Raw genomic sequence first — 18,166 nt, forward strand, 5'->3', positions numbered from 1 at the left:
TTTAGGCATAGGAGTGGTAATATTTTCCTACATTTTTAGGTCTTGGCTTCTCTCACTACTTTTTTATAGTTTACTTTCTGAGCCCACATTAAACAGAGTCCCTTCATCAAACATTTTTCAGTTAACCCTTTTGAGTGTCATTCTTTTGCTGCCACTGAAAGATAACCAAGCTATGCCAGCTTATGGGGAAACACACTTTCACATTGTGATTTGAAGGATGCCTCAAAGCCACCTCTATCACAAAATCACATTCTTTTGCCATTGTGTTTCAAATATTCCTATGTATGGATTGAAGCAGCTCTGTAAGGCTCTTACTGAAGTGTAGATATTCTTTATTCTTCTAAAGGATAACAATTAGCATTTTGGTCAATAACATTGTAAGATTAATGAGCTTATCAGAGTAGGAAACCACCAATTATGCCCAAGAGATGGGTAATTTTGATGAGACAGATTGGAAGGTAATAAAAATACATAGATAATTGCAAAGGGATAGCAGATCTAGATAGGAAGTACACATGATTAGCCATAACCCCTTCAAAGAAGTTATTGAAATAACCCAGAGTGAGGCAGGAAAAAAAAAAAAAAGCTCTCAGGTCAAATTTTCATGTCATGAATTTTTCTCCCAGATACAAAATTCTACAAAATTCTATTTTGTATCTCCCAGATATTTTGTATCTCCAGATACAAAACTAGTGACAGTGCCTTTCCCTTATTTTGTTTTCTTACATTAACTAGAAAGCTTTATTTTGAGAGTAGTACTGGTTTTCCTAAAATTTTGCATGCAAACATCAACTAGATCATGAGAAAATTTTAAATATTGTTGATTAAATGTGATATTGCCACAAAATTGTTCTGTTTCAGAAAAATGTTAAATGATTTATATCTCATAAAATTATCACAAAATTATATTTTTGATGTTAAGTACGACAACATTATATGCATTGAATATTTGGAACATATGGTCAACTACCAGTAAAATAGTGAAATACTAAAGAATTGTAACTTGTCTTCTATCCTCAGAAAATTATAATCTCTGATTGGCAATAGGCATAACAGAAAATACTGCAGGAAATCTCAGACAAATTTATATAGATGTTATAAAATTCACATTATATTCATTATTTTAATAGAGAAATCTATCTTTCAAAGACCTATATTAACGAAGTAATTTCTCTGGATTTTCAATGTGCATTCAGAGATAAACATACATTTAGTTTGGAATGAGTAATCCTATGCATTATCCCGAGAGGGCAAGATTTCTCTCCACAATACTCCATTATACAAGCCATTTTCAATAATGAAGTAATGGCATTTTCAACAGTCCCCTTAGGAAATTCTTTCAAAATATAACATTATGCTTCTCATTTTAGAATAGCTTTTCTTTATGTACAACCAAATTTAAGCAATGGATTTCACCATGCTATTCTACGTGTAATCTAATGTGGCATATTAGCCTCTTTTAAAATCACACTTTCCTCTAAAATTTGTGAAAAGTAATTTCATCCCTCAATAGTTGTAAGCCATATATTTATTGAGTCTAAGCTACTTTTAGGATTTTAATACAATCCCTAATCAACTTAATTCTTTTTTTTTTTTCTAAATACCCTCCCATTTACCTAAACATACCTGTAACAAAGGGCAAAATCCTGTATACTTATCTGCATCTCATTGGAACTCTGCTACAGAATAATTGCTCATAAGTTACTTTTGTATCTTCAGGCTTTAGAGAATTGTTCTGCTACATATCCTGTGAATCTAGACTTTAGAAATCATCTAAAGAGCTCAGTGAGAGGAATTATAAATTTTATGACATGATTAAGCAGTTCAGTGGGATATAGGTAGCAATCTAATTATGTTTCATTTTGGGGCATTCCACTTGCATTGACTCAAAGTAAGGTGACACATGAGTGCAGCAATTGTGCACTTATTAATACCATTTAGACATTCCAAATATTATCTTGGTGAAATTTTATGCTGTGTACTCTTAGCAATGTTTCTTAAGTAAAAGTAAATCGATTTATTAACTATTTTCTGATTTAAATGACTTGTCACAAACTGTTTTACATATTCTTTTACGTTAGTTCAATGATTTGGGGTTCAGAAGAAATTTAATGTATTATTTTCTTTTAAAAAACTATCTAGTAATAATCTACAGTATGCCAGGCCATTGTAAAAGTGTTGAGGAGAGAGTTACATAAAAGCAAATTACCTGGCTTTGTGGGGTTTCCATTTTAGTGTTAGAGCTAGACTGTGAACAAATAAATATACGGTGACAGGTAATAAGTAGTGTTTTTCAGAAAAAATGCAGTTGTGTAAAGTAATAGAGATTGAATGAGTAAAGGATATTATTTTTTATGAGGTGATCAGAAAATATATGAAAAATCAAATTTGACTAAACATCTAAATGAAGTGAGGGCTATAAGAAGAATAGTCCAGACACAAATAATAGCAAATCTGAAGGCCCTGAGACCTCATTAGTCTTGATGTATTTCAGGCACAGCAAGAGAGTATAGTTGAGCAGAGGGAGTAAGGTGGAGTTGAGGAGAGAAAGTGGCAGAGGGAGTACTGATATGAATCAGAGAGTTGGGCAGGAGCCAGATAGTATGGGACTCTGAGCCATGGAAAGGAGTATGACTTGTATTCTGAAGTCCTTGTAAGCCAAAATGTTCTGCATTAAATACTGCGTTAGGCTGAATAACCCCCAAATATATCTACATCCTCATCCCTAAACATGCAACCATGTGATCTTACATCACAAAAGAGACTTTGAATATGTGATTAAATTAAGGATTTTGAGATATGATTATCCTGGATTAACTACATAGGCAGGGTATAATCATAATGGTCCTTAAAAGAGGGGTACAGGAGGAGTTAGAGAAGGTAATGTGATAACAGAAATGGATACTTGGAGTATGTGCTTTGAATATGGAGAAAGACCCAGAAACTATTAAATATAGACAACATCTAGAAGCCGAAGAAGGAAAGGAGATGGATTTTTCCCTCAGAGTTTCCAGGATGAAGCAGCTTGGTTAACACCTTGACTTCAATCCAGTGAAATGTATTTTCAGAATATTGACCTTCAAAACTATAAGATGATATTCTTTTAAGTCGTAAAGTTTGTGATAATTTGTTGTAGCAGCAAAAGAAAACTAATATGAATATACTACCTATTTACTAATAACTATATATCAGTTCAGTTCAGTCGCTCACTTGTGTCTGACTCCTTGTGACCCCATGAATCACAGAATGCCAGGCCTCCCTGTCCATCACCAATTCCCGGAGTTCACTCAAATTCATGTCCATCGAGTCGGTGATATACATGGGTCTAATTAAGGATCAGAGCATAGAATGTCACAAAGTGAAATAAGGGAATCCAGCTAGGAAATAATAGTAACTTGGGGTGGTGAGTTTTTAGGGATGGAGGTAGGCTGAAAAACTTGCTGATTGAATGTGTGTATCTTGAGTAAGAAACAGACATTATTTTAGCAGTCTATGAGTTACAATCACCATCACTTAGTTATAGCAACAAAAATTTATTATCTCAGTTTCCAGCCATTTGTTATCTCAGGAGTCCAAGTGTGCTTGCCATAGATAGGGTCTCATAGGCCAAAATCAAGTTATCAACTGTACTGGACTACTCTCTTGAGGCTCTGAGAAAGAATCCGATTTTCTAACTCACACAGACTGTTGGCAGAATCCTGTTCCTATGGTTGAAGGACTGAGATCCCTGTTGTCGTGATGACTGACTAGCTGGGGTTTCTTTCAACAATTAAAAGCTGCTCTCCAATCCTTTTCACGTGATCCTTTCCATATTCAAATATACCAGTGACATAATGAGTCTTTCTTGTGCTTTCAATCTGAATTTCTTTCTCCAATAGCTAAAGAAATCTCCCTGATTTTCAAGAGTTCAGGTGATTATTTTAGGCCCAAATATAGTTTAGATTCTTAACTAAAAATCAACTTTATTTGTTGCTGAGTGTCCTTATTATATCTGCAAATCCGCTTTTGCCATTCTCTTAGTACAAGCTGCTTTAACAGAATATCATAGATTCGATTTAACAAGGAAAATTTATTTATCACAATTTAGAAGGCTGGGAGGACTAAGATTAAGGTACAGGCAAAATTGGTGTCTGAGGAGATCTCCCTTCCTAGTTGGCAAACAGTGCCTTTCTTGTTGTACATGGCAGAGAGAGAAAGAGAAAGAGAGAGAGAGAGTAAACAATCTAGTTCTCTGGTCTCTTTTTATAAGGGCACTAATTTGATCACAAGGACTTCACCCTTACGACTTCATCTAAACCTGATCCTTTCCCAAAGATCCTTCCTCCAAATACCATCACATCGGTTTCAACATATGAATTTGCCAGACAGAAACCTTCAGTATGTAATAACCATATAATTTAACATTAGCACTTGTGTGATATTGTATGTTTCTAGTCCCAGGAATTAGGTTGGAGAAACTTAGATTTCTGTCTATCAGGTGCCAAGTCTGACTCCTTTTTTTGTTTGTTTGTTTCTGAATGGAGCAAGCAGGTGATTGGTGTGCCATACACAAGAATGGTAATTTCAGGAAGAGTACCATGTTTAGGGAAAAAAAGAAAGAATTACGTTAATTGGAAATGCCAATTAGAAATATAGGAGGAGCCATGAGTCAGAAATATAGGAGAAGCCATGAGTCAGATATGTTGATATTGCCACAAGAGAATGATAATAGGGCTGAAAATGTAAGTTAGGGAATCACTAATATATATATATGCATACAATTTATACGACTGCATAATGATGTAATTTCACTTAGAGTTGTAGATGAAGAACACTGAACAGAATCTGGAAAAAGCTGTGGTGTCATCAAATGGAATTGAAATACAGAGGCTAGCGATGGCCTGGAGAAATCAGGAAAGTATAACAGCACCAGGGAACTTGTTAGAACTAAGTTCAAGGCTCCACCTTAAATGCATAAAATGAAATTTACTGGTTATGGCCAGGCAATTTATATGATGAGCCCTCCAGCCAACTCTGATTCAAATGCATATTTGAGAACTTTAAATTGTGTAGAACACTGGGAAAGTATAGGTAAGTACTCAATACGCTTGCATCTTCAAGAGAGGGCCTTGAAGCAACAGCATTTGAGAGATCCTTAGAAATGAAGGAGCTCAGGATCCCAGATTTACTGAATCTGATTCTTCATTTTAACATTTTCTCCAGGTGGTTCATATGTACATTAACATTTGAGAAGTACTGGTCTACAGTCTATTAATTCAAAGTTATGGTAAAATCTATGTGTAAACACACACACCCGCACACACATCCCTACAGATCACATGGGATAGCTTGTTCTATTTTTTAAAAAAGAAAATCTTTCAGATAGTTTTTAAAATATAAAATTTGTGAAGCCTTTAAATGTTTAACAATTTACCAAAATGTTTTTCACAAATTTCCCATTGCTTAAAATAACCAAGGACAAGTCTCTACACCCTTTGGAGATCATGAGAAGAAGAATGTCTACCCAGAGACTCAGGAGGGAACAAGGCTGCACTTAAGGGTACCAGGTGAAAATTATCAGAGAACTGGGGAAATAAATGAACTTCAACAGTTTTTTCATTCTAATTAAATACACCTGAAATATCAGAGAGTGGAAAGTGTGTGAAGATAAATTACTTCACAGTGTTATGTACTACTGGTCTGTATTCAGACAAGTACCTGAGAGTTTTTTAAGAGGAGGTAAGACTATATAAATTGCTTCTTTTTATACTTGAATCTCAGCCTGAAATTCATCTATTATGAATTATTTCATTTCTTCATACATGAGATTCGCTCCTAAAAACGTGTTACATATCAAATAAGATTTACTGTGGTTTCTTGAGAAGTTGTACAGATTGTAGGAAATGAACAGTAATTCAGGAAATATCAGTATATGAATAACTTTGTAAAATGAAAGACATCAAATATGAGAAAAATACATAGTGAACTATAGGAGAAAGAAGATATAGTTTGCAATAATGCAAATAAGCTATTACATACCATGCAATTGGGTAAAAATTTGAGTTAATTTAAATAACCAGTAACCTTAGACCACTGTCATTTCATTGATTGCAACATCTAACATGAATGGTGAATCAATAAAATTATCTAAGATATTTTCTTTACAGCCATTAGCTTTAGCAGATGAGAAAAAAAGAAAGGGAGCTGATATTCAAACCATGCTGTAGAAAGCTAAAGATTTATAAGGAGGCACTCTCCATTCTTTGTGAGCTATAAAGTCTGTCCAAATAGCAATATCCTCTCTGGCAGAGAATATGCTGCTCAGGCTGGCCATGTGTTATTGCATTTGGACTGACTCCATCCGCAAATGTTGACTTTTCATCTGTGACCAAGGAAAAAATCTGTATGAGGAACAGAACGTGTAAAACATTTAATCCTTGTTTACTTGTTAACCAAAGGTTTGGTCAGATCCTGCTGGTATGAGATTTCTGTATTTGTTTCTCAAGGTGACTGTAGATGCTGTCACAATTTTGAGTTTAAATTTGAGCTATAAACTAAAAGTTAGATTATAGCTTTCACTTAGATTGATAAATATAAGTACTTGTTCCAATCATACTTTCACATTCCAGAACTTAATATGATGTAAGTAATATACTACAGGAACAGTTGATTTATGATTTCTTTGCTCTATCTTGGACTTTTCATTAGTAAAATGAAAATAACACTGAAAATGTGATTATCTATGACAAACCACAGTGATATTTAACACAGGAATAAAAGGCTGGTAGATGTCATGCATCAAAATTTAATCTTTGACTCTCAATTTTTAGATGAGAAACCAGGAAATAGTGAATCTAAAATTAATTTCACAAAGTTTATATTAATTCATTGTTTTCAGTTCAGTAAGTCACTCAGTCGTGTTTGACTCTTTGCAGTCCCATGGACTGCAGCACGCTAGTCTGCCCTGTCCACTCACTGGTCTCAAATCTATTTCTGTTGGCCTGAGTTATGATGATCACCTGACCTGAGATTTATGAACTAGTTCTGAGTTTAGATATTCTATGCAAGAATCTCTTGAACTAATGAGATCAAACGAAAATTATTCAGTGAATGAATGATAAATTTTTTCCCATAGGCATAATCAAATTCGCCAGATTTATTTTTGGATTTAGACTGTCCACATAACTATGCTATACTATTTTATATGCAAATCTGAGTTTATATGAGATTGAAATTTGTGCCCCTTGATTGTTTCTCTGGGCAGAGTAATAACATATCTATTTGCATGTAATATTGATTTTAAATTATCAATTGGATATAGGATAATGTGATCTAAAATAGAGATCATATACCAAAAGGGTATATGAGCAATGCTGAGCAGGTTCCTCAGTTTTCATGTCAACTCTCATATTCAAAATTAACTTTGACCATTTTTAGACTGGAAGCAAATTTATCAATTGGATTCATATATGAAACTCATCAATAGTGTGTGGAGATAGTAGGAGCCCCCATCAAGTGACTTAGCTTTCTACTCGGGGTAATCCATGATATGAAATTGTTATCACCACTGCATCTTATCTCACAAAAATGTAAAAGAATTAGGAATAAACTGAGGGTGAAAATGAGATAGTAAAAATACCAAGTTTTTTATATTGGTCTCTTAGAGATACTAAAGTTACCTAGAAGTATAGTAGGTGAGAATTTTTGTTTCCCTAAAACATTTTATAGGAAGTTGAGTAAGGAAAGGAGCAAGTATAATACCTAAGATTTTTCTCAGTAAATCAATAGCAAGTACAAAGCAAAGTAATAGGATAAAAACCTACTCTAAACCAGAAATTTTGTTAAAACAAGGAATTTTATCACTGGGCCTAGAGATCAGGTAAACTGCTTCAGCAAAGTTCAAGTCAGTGGATATATCTTCCACTTTAAGACGTTTAGTGATGTACAACTCTTTGCATACTACCCTCATGCTACCTTTTAAGATACTTTTTCTGAGGAAAATACAGTAAAACTGGAACTTAACAGTTGTTTTGCATAAAAATAATGATATATGGTCTAACCAGAAAAAGGGCATTATAATGACCATCAGATATGTTTTGCATGAAAGAGGTATTTTTTCTATAATAAAATTTGAATGAGACAAAAATTGAGTGAGATGTGATGAATTTGAACCAAAATGATATCAAAATGATATCTATTTTACAATTCAATTTTGGCAGTCTGTTTAGTCTTATTTTACCCAATAGGAAAAAATTCTAATGAAAATTTATTCATATAAAAGTCCAAACTGTCATATAGTTTGAAATCTAATGAGAAATATGAAAATTCTCATTTTTTTTTTTGCATCTTGGTTTATCAGTTTCGATCTTTGGAAAGAAAGGGTTTCGAATCATCAGGTCGAAAAACAGGTGGACACCAGGCCAGAAGGCACTTGTTAATATCAGTAGTGAGTTAATCAATGAAGTAACAATTCTGCTTCTGGGTATAACAAAATGAGATTAAAACTCATTCAAGTATGCTGCCATTGAAGTATAGCGGGAGATCCATCAAATTGGATAGTTTCACATTTTGAACCTGCACATTAAAAGTCAGCAATTCAAGCAGCTCTATGACAGCTGTTGATGCCTAAATCATAAACAAGTTGTTGTTGTTGTTTTTGTTTTGAGCAGGAAGGTGAATTGGGCAAAGATGGAGAGGGAAATACATTGAGACCTGGTATAAACATTAACTGAGATGACTTTCAAGAAGATTTTCATGTGCTTTCGTTTTTGCTTTCAGCATTTAAATGCAGAGACAGATGGCTTGGACAGTTTTATCAACATTTGTGTCTTTAGACATTCAAAAACCAAGAAAGATAACCAAACTCAAAGATTGCAGATTGTGAGAGGGGCAAAAGTAATTTAGGTTTTTTTTTTTTTAATCAATAAATATTTCAGTGTTAAAAAATCATGATAAGGTTTTTAAAATACATTTTAAAAATAAAACGGAAGTAATTAGTATAAGGTTGAAATTATGGAAAGTATTTCTAAGCAGTTTTAAATTCTGATCTGAATTCTAAGTAGATATTGTATAACATGACAGAAATAGGACATCAAAATTTATGAAAAATTTGGAGAAGTAGGGAATTGTAATCACACATGCACGGACTTGCACAAATGCACACATAAAATTTCAAAATTTATTAAGAATCCAGCACATTTCTGATACATGTAATACATGTTAGATATTCAATAAACACTTGTTGAGGGAATTATGAAAAATAAATACAATTATTTATCAATTAAGACAACCTCTTATAGTGATGACATTAAAAATAAATATATGTCAATGATAAAGGATAATATTTCAGTGCATATAGGTTTTGCAGTATTAGCAAAGAAACCCTGATATTTTAAATGCTATATATTTGATGGAGAATCATGAATTATTTTCAATTATATTTTGAAAATAACAACATTAAATACTAATGCTTTATGAAGAATGTCTTTCTCCTTTTAAAAAATGTAAAACAATTCAGCAAGTGGTTCTAAAAATGAAAAAAAATTAACTGGAAACTATTTAATATTTAAGATGCTGCAGATTATAATCTTTTAAAGGACCAGGATATTTAGTAAATCAGTAGAATGACTGTGTTCTCTTTAATAATTCATGATAAAAATATTTTTATTTTTTCTACCAATTCATGACACAGACTTTATGAAAGAAAACTTGGAAGCATTGCTATTTCTCAAAATAAAACCCATATTGTGTGTGTGTTTTAGGCAACCACTGGAAATTATACATAGGTCAAAATAAAAAGAGTAAAAGTTTCTATATTTAATGTCAGGTCCTTTTTTTTTTTTTTTTTCAGGTCCTAAAATAGAAACTTGCCAGAAAATAAGCAAAGTAAATTTTCCAACAAAGGAGCTCAATTATATAAACAAGTTGTAATGAGGTTATATAGATAGATAGGTAAATCTCTATATAAATAGAAGATGGTTAGACCCAGTTCTGTGATCCTGGCTGGTCACTTTCCCTTTCTGAGTTAATTCATATCCCACCACTTCCCTTCTAGAGCTCTCACACTTGTAGGTCATGAAGCACACACCCTAACTGCCGGAAAGATCAGGTTGTCAGATAACTTGAGACAGCCTCTGTGCCCTAGAACCTGAAAAATTGTTCAAATCAGTCAATCCACAGATGGTGCTTGGAACCTAGCTCTTCCCACTCTGGTTGGCAATACATAAACTGTCCACTAGCTTATTTTTATGCTGTTCTTAGTACAACCCTCCATGGGACCCTGCCTGGTGGCCTTTCTTTTTTAGGGCTATAGGTAACAAAACCTGGCTCTCATGCAATTGCCATCACTGTGTTGTATACCACTTTTTGATGAATCTTTAAATTTTGTAAAGCAATCAGATACCTAAAAGACTGGCCTAAGAATCTACAGAACTTCTGTAAATTTATTTACAGACTTTATCAGAAGCCTTCAGATTTATTTACAAGAATGAAACACATACATTTTTCAAAGAGCAATTAATACTATTTAATGGAAAAATATATTTGTAAGTTAAAGATTTTGTATAGTACACACAAATGTTAACTGTAAATGTCTTAAAATTATCAGTTATCTGTAAGAAATTTCAGAAAAATGTAGAAATTATATAACTAGGAACAAAGTACCCCTGTTGCCTTGTGAAGAGACAAGCCTCCTTAAATCCTACCTCCTTCCCAATGACACCCTTTTTTCCTCTTGGTTCACTGATTTTAAGGCAATTATTTGTTTCCCAGGATAGACGCATAGTTCCATGGGGACAGTATTGACATCTGCTTTGTTAACTGCTATATTCCCAGTGCCTGTCACAGTGTCAGCATACAGTACATGCTCAGTAAATAATAATGGAATAAATAAATGTTATCAATTCTGAAAAACAATGCACACTATTTTTGTTAAAATGTGTCACTCAGTGCTGAAGATTTCAGGTCCACACAACACACACACACACACAATTCTTGGGTAATACCCTCAATTTAATAAGATAGTAAAGTATGTTGGATAAGATTATATAAAAATAATCTTTCATACTCTCTTTTTATATACTCTATAAAATCCTGATGCTATTGATATTTCTAAGGTAGCTAATAATCCCCCCACCACCACTTTGGAGCTATTAACAGAAAAGAAAAATGTACTAATGATTCTGGAATAGTAAAAGTTAAGAATTTATTGATAGACCTAAAGATATACTATATATCAAATTTGTGATTATCTCCATTGATGTCTAGAAACGAGTGAACATATTTAACAGAGAAGTTAAATAATTCACTTGCTTCCCTAGTAGCTCAGACGGTAAAGCATCTGTCTGCAATGTAGGAGACCCAGGTTCAATCCCTGGGTTGGGAAGATCCCCTGGAGAAGGAAATGGCAGCCCATTTCAGTATTCTTGCCTGGAAAATCCCATGGACCATGGAGCCTGGTAGGCTACCGTCCATGGGGTCGCAAAGAGTCCGATATAACTGAGCAACTTCACTTTCACTTTCACTTTCAACTGTCACAAGTATTGCTAAGGTGAAGAGATTTGTTTTTGAGGAAGCTTTTGGTATGATATTTGTGAAACCAGCATATTCTGATTACTTAAATTCTGCCTTTTAAGTGGAGGATATCTTTAATAATTTCTCAGAACATTTTCAACCTCATAAAATTTTAATTAAAAATTAACATTGTGCATAAGTCATTGCTATTGTTTAGCACCATGAAGAATCAGAAAATAGATCATTCCTTTTTTTTTCATGAATGGATTTTAAATCTAGTTTAGAGAAAACAAAAATAAAAATGTCTACTCATGAGTGTACAAACCCTAAAGACAAAATGTCATAATGTAAAAGTTGAGTGGGTTCAATTAGGGAATTTGTTATTCATTTATAGGGGAAGATCTGTGGAAATCTTCCCAGTGCATACAAGATATGAATTAGCAAATTTAGGGAAGCTTGCTGTGGTACAGGGGAAGCAAACTGCCTCTTTATAGAGCCAGTAATTAAATGAAAACCAGCCAGACAAAAAATTCTGATGGAAGGGGTGTGGATTAGTTTGAACAAAATCAAAACGTGTTAGCTTCTTGGTTACAGAGTCAAGCAATACACCAAAGTGAACCTATAAGGAAGAAATTAGTTTGAAGTTTTAAAGTGTGGCCAAAATTCAGAGGACAGAGAAAGGCACATCAGTTCAGTTCAGTTCAGTCACTCAGTCGTGTCCTACACTTGGCGACCCTGTAAATCACAGCACGCCAGGCCTCCCTGTCCATCACAAACTCCCAGAGTCTACTTATACTCAGGTCCATCGAGTTGGTGATGCCATCCAGCCATCTCATCCTCTGTCGTCCCCTTCTCCTCCTGCCCCCAGTCCCTTCCAGAATCAGGGTCTTTTCCAATGAGTCAACTCTTCGTATGAGGTGGCCAAAGTACTGGAGTTTCAGCTTTAGCATCATTCCTTTCAAAGAACCACCAGGGCTGGTCTCTAGAATGGACTGGTTGGATCCCCTTGCAGTCCAAGGGACTCTCAGGAGTCTTCTCCAACACCACAGTTCAAAAGCATCAATTCTTCAGCACTCAGCTTTCTTCATAGTCCAACTCTTACATCCATACATGACCACTGGAAAAACCATAGCCTTGACTAGATGCCTTTGTTGGCAAAGCAATATCTCTGCTTTTGAATATGCTATCTAGGTTGGTCATAACTTTTCTTCCAAGGAGTAAGCGTCTTTTAATTTCATGGCTGCAGTCACCATCTGCAGTGATTTTGGAGCCCCCCAAAATAAAGTCTGACACTGTTTCCACTGTTTCCCCATCTCTTTCCCATGAAGTGATGGGACCAGATGCCATAATCTTTGTTTTCTGAATGTTGAGCTTTAAGCCAACTTTTTCACTCTCCTCTTTCACTTTCATCAAGAGGCTTTTTAGTTCCTCTTCCCTTTCTGCCATAAGAGTGGTGTCATCTGCATATCTGAGGTTATTGATATTTCTCCTGGCAATCTTGATTCCAGCTTGTGCTTCTTCCAGCTCAGTGTTTCTCATAGAGAAGGTTAAGTTAAATATCCTAGTGAGTAAGCGATCATTGAAGTTTTGTGAGAGAAATAGTTTTAAGTAACAAACATATGTTTTAAAGATAAAACTATTTGCTTTTGAGGGGATGGGACTATAGATCACATGGGAAGGAAGTTTACTGTTATTCTAAAGAGCAGACTTCAGATTTCAAAATAGACTAAAATTTCAGTGAAAGTGAAAGTTAAGTCGCTCAGTCGTGTCCAACTCTTTGCGACCCCATGGACTGTAGCCCACCAGGCTCCTCCGTCTATGGGATTCTCCAGGCAAGAATACTGGAGTGGGTTGCCATTTCCTTCTCCAGGGGATCTTCCCGACCCAGGGATCAAACCCATGTCTCCCGCATTGGAGGCAGACGCTTTAACCTCTGAGCCACCAAGGATACATTTTAAGCACATTTTATTTTCCCCCTTTTCACAGCCAGTGTCCGTTCTGATGCTGTCTGTGTGTGGAGGTCAGGTATTTGCCAACAACAGTTACCTATCTCAGCAGGTATTTTTTTTTTTTTTTTACCATGCAAGAAATAATTAGAATATTATTAAGACAAATAGATATTAATATAAATACTCCACAATTATTGGGCACTTAAAAATATTAGTATTGCTAACTTGGATTTTAACAGAGACCTGCATTTCAATTGTTGGCTCTTTTAATTGTGGAGTAGGCAAACTTTCAGGGATGTTTTCTTCTACATTTCCATTCTGATGACTCTTAGCTTTTGAAAATGTTTTATGCCTCAAGCATTCTTGCCTATCTGATACTTAATCTCATTCATAAAATCAATTCCTAATTTTCAAGCTATCACTTATGAGTTGATTGTTTAATAAAGGGAAAGAAAACATGACAATAAAACACCCAACTTAACCCTTAACCATTTGACCCTTAATCATTTGACACTTACTGTTTTTCAGTACAGAACTGATTTTCTCTTTACATAATCAGAGAATAGTTTACTTTCAAAATCATGGTTAAAATGTTTTAGATTGCCTTCTAGTTAAAAAAAAGAGAGAGAGAGAGAGAGAGAGAGAGAGAAATATCTATGATGACTTTTTTCTCTCTGAATATTACACTCTATGTGTTCCAATTTGCAACCTAGCTAGACTTTAACTCTAGTGAAATTTGGGTTATTTAATACATTTATAAATCAAGAAAATAGGTTAAGCTTGGAAGGAACCACATGGGATCTTTATTTACTTGGATTTCACAATGCTTGAAGTCAACCAGATGAGTCTTTAGTAGTATAGAGAAAATGTTCTTTAGAATTATTACTTAAATTAAAAAAGAATGTTGCAAAGTTATTTTAATGAATTTCATATTAAGATATACGTTTACACGAAAGACCGTTTTGTATAACTATTTACAGCATTTACTTTTAATACTACATTTCAAGTAACACTTTTAGTATTCTTGGAGTTTTTAATTAACATCTGGCATTGCACATAAAATTTTGTAAATTTCATTATTTCTCATGAATATGAGTTTTTATTGAGAATTAGGACATAAATCAGTAATAATACATATGTCATAGAAAAAAGTTGATCTGAAATGATATATCATGGGTATATCTGTTTACCCATATCTATCTACTTATTTTTTCATCTGTCTGTATCTCTAGATATAAAATGGCTTAAAAGAAAGAGTAATTCTTACCTCCAAAACAAGGAATTTTATTCCTTCTATATAATTCTTAAAAGGATAGGATATTACTCAGCCATAAAAAAGAATGAATTTCAGTTTTAATGAGGTGGATGAACCTATTGCCTGTTACACACAGTGAAGTCAGTCAGAAAGAGAAAAATATAGTGTATTAATGCATATATATGGAATCTAGAAAAAGGTATTGATGAACCTATTTTCAAGGAGGGAATGGAGATACAAATCTAGAGAATGGACTTGTGGACACAGTGGTGGAGGGAGAGAGTGGGACAGATGGAGAAAGTAGCCTCAACATATATACACTATCAGATGTGAGATGGATAGCTGGTAAGAAGCTAGTGTGCAGCACAGGGATTACAGTCTGCACTCTGTGATGGCCTGGAGGGGTGGGATAGGGGGAGAACAAGGAGGGGATAAAGGGAAGAGGGGGAGAGTGGATAATTATACACATAATTATCTGCGTATAATTATGGCTAATTTGCATTGTTGTATGGCAGAAACCAACACAACACTGCAAAAATTAAAAAGTGGTTAAAAAAAAGGACGGGAATTATATCTATGAATTGCTTAACATAATACGGTTTTCATGAGAAAATGAGATCACCAGTGCAGTGTTTCTCTAAGGATATAATTTAAAATGAAAACTCTAACCACTCTCTTTCCTTACTTTCTCTGTCTCTTGTCCTCTGCAGATGGGCCCTTGGGCCCCCGAGGATTAGCTGAAGCTACAGAGATGTGCACTCAAGAGTGCTTGGTTTTGGGTCACTCTGATAATTGCTGGATGCCTCCTGGCTTGGGTCCATATCAACACCCTAAATCTCCTCTCTCAACCTTTGCATCCCAAAAAGAATGGATCAAGAAGGACAAGCTTGTGAATGGGCACACCCTGACCAGAGCCTGGAAAGAAGATAGCAACAGGAACCAGTTCAATGACCGTAAGCAGTATGTCTCCACTGAAGGCCATTTCAACAATGGCAGCCACATGACAGACATTCCTTTGGCAAATCTGAAGTCTTATAAGCAAGCAGGAGGTGCTATTGAGAGTCCTAAGGAGCACCAACTCTAAAAAAAAAGGCCATATGGGACCTAAGGACTTTAAATAGACATGCTAACACCGTGTGTGTCAGAGCTTTATGTATTCAATAGATCTCTACAACTATGCCCCTTAGAGCAGGGATACCCATAATTTTGTGTTGGCACCATGGAGGATACAATGTTTTATCACATAAGAGAGAAGATAGTTTTACTAGCCATGTGATCTTATTTACTACGATTGATTAAACTTTCCAGAAGTGTCTCCATTGTGCAAATATCTTTTTTTTAATTGCATTTTATTTTGACCCTGGACTGCTGCTATGAATAATAGAATATGCATTTGGAGAGTAAGGAAGTTCCATGGATTAGAGTGACTGACAGACATATCCAGTTAGAAAATTGTGCTCTTTTTGTCATTGATCTGTGCTGAGACTGCTATACTTGACATTATACTCAAACAAAACTTAAAAAGATAAGCATTAAACCTATTGTGCTGTTAACAACATTAGTGGACACTTGTAAGTCAATCAGTGTTAAAGTATTTGTAAATAGAAGCAAGTTATTATTAACAACTTTGTGTACTTATATCGTTCACCTAAAAATGTTGTAGCATAATTCTGTGTCTTATGGTTGCTTCTTTCCTTTTTTTGTTTACCTCTTTGTTGTTATTTTTGTTGTTTCTTTTAGTGAGGTGTTTCTGCGTTAGTAGTCTGTCTTGACACACTTTGTTCAAAAGATCTCAAATACTTGTGTTTAAAGAAAAGGTTCTGGAATCTTGCTTCTTTTATGATAGCTTATGTTGCTGGAATTCTAAAAAATAAAGATAAAATGAAAACTTCATATATAAAAGGACTTCTGCAAAAGCTTGAAAATTCAGAACCTATTTTCTTGACATCCTTATTTTCAAAGTAGGCAAAAGTAAAATCACTTATTTAGTAGCATTAAATGAGATACTAATGGGAAAGTGTTATCTTTCAGAAAGTGAAGTAATATCCTGTGCTTGTCACTCATGCAGAATTAATATATTAAATTAGCATATATTAAAGAAAAATTAATATTCAAAATAGCTTCAATTGGGCAAATGTGTGTCTACAACTTTGTTGAAATGGCAGTTTGTGTTGATCCTCATATATGAAAATGTTGTTGTAACACAAGTGTTAGATCATAGCCACAAAATATTTAATGTGTTGTGCCTTCATGATGTAACAGAACATTCTCCAGGTAGGCTAGTTGGGGGATATTAAGGGATAAATCTCTAATTATTGCTGTTTAACTGTTTGTTATCATAGTTGGTCAATGCCTGGCAGGTACCAGCATCTTGTCACTTAGGTCAAACCAACAGAGTGACAACTAATGTTAATAAGATCTCAGTTGCACGTGCAAACAAGTCCAAATTCGAACATTCTTAGGAGGTTTTTGTTAAGGCATGACAGATGATTTAAACAAATAAATAGCATGCAACAAAATGTTTTTACTGAAAGAAGTGAAAGTTATCTTAATGCCACGGTTCAACATCAGCTTAAAAGTTAAAAAAAATAAAATAAAAAAATGGTTTGCTAATCTGATAGATAATTTGTTCTTACCAAAAATAAAATTACTTTGTAAATAGCAATTCACATTTTTTCCACAGTATAATGGAAAATAATGGGTAGGGGTGCATTACTTATCGCAGTACATATTTGTCGGTTTGTGAGGGGTGTTTGATGACTTTGACAGAATAAATATCTAAACAATTATCCTTGTTACTGCTTTGCCAGTTCTACGTTATTTACAATTATTCAGCTCTTGCAATAAATGTTCTGAATTCCTGACTGTAGTGTGTTAATTCTTGTTCAAAATCCAAAGTGATGATTTCTACTCTAATTGTTAGATAAATATATGTTGATAAAACAAAATTTTAATTATAAAATTAGTTACGGGTTTAATACTTATGTTCTGAACATATGGTCCAAGTTAGAGTTAAATTCTCCTAATGTTCTATCAAATCATTTTCTTGTGAAATTCATAAGAAAAGCTAGTTCATTTTCTAATCAAGTTTCATACAAGTTTCATCAAAGTGAAATCTCAAGTCAGAAACTGGGCAGGTAACACTGGTTAGTTAGTGAGGTGATCTTCCTGTCTCTTAGTATCTTTAATAAGATTTCATGAAACAAACTCCCAAATATTTCATTTTTAGCAGAGGATTATTCAGGGATTAAGACCTTGAAACAAGGGCCAAAGCTTCATCTATATTTCTTTCAGATTAGCAAAATGGACCCAAAAACTGCCAAAGATAATAAGACACATTCACACATGTGCCATGTGTTTATAGTCATCACAGAGCAGCTGGATCAGAGTTTTATAGCAAATAAACAGGTCTGACTCTTCCTCTACAGGTTTTGAAGTGTTTTAAAATAAGGCTCAGGAGATAGTGACATAG

General features: G+C 34.3%; 1 protein-coding gene across 2 annotated transcripts in view; it reads left to right on the forward strand.

The window, feature by feature from the left end:
* PCDH9 (protocadherin 9) overlaps positions 1 to 17,283 on the forward strand; it is a 1,176,029-nt gene extending 1,158,746 nt beyond the window's left edge. For both annotated transcript variants that reach the window (XM_005687580.3, XM_013968204.2), the window contains exon 4: positions 15,405 to 17,283. In XM_005687580.3, the coding sequence (XP_005687637.1) occupies positions 15,405 to 15,778 (374 nt within the window). In that variant the 3' untranslated portion in view covers positions 15,779 to 17,283. The remainder of the gene's footprint in view (positions 1 to 15,404) is intronic.

The sequence above is a fragment of the Capra hircus genome, chromosome 12 (assembly GCF_001704415.2).
Source record: "Capra hircus breed San Clemente chromosome 12, ASM170441v1, whole genome shotgun sequence".
NCBI classification, from domain to species: domain Eukaryota; kingdom Metazoa; phylum Chordata; class Mammalia; order Artiodactyla; family Bovidae; genus Capra; species Capra hircus.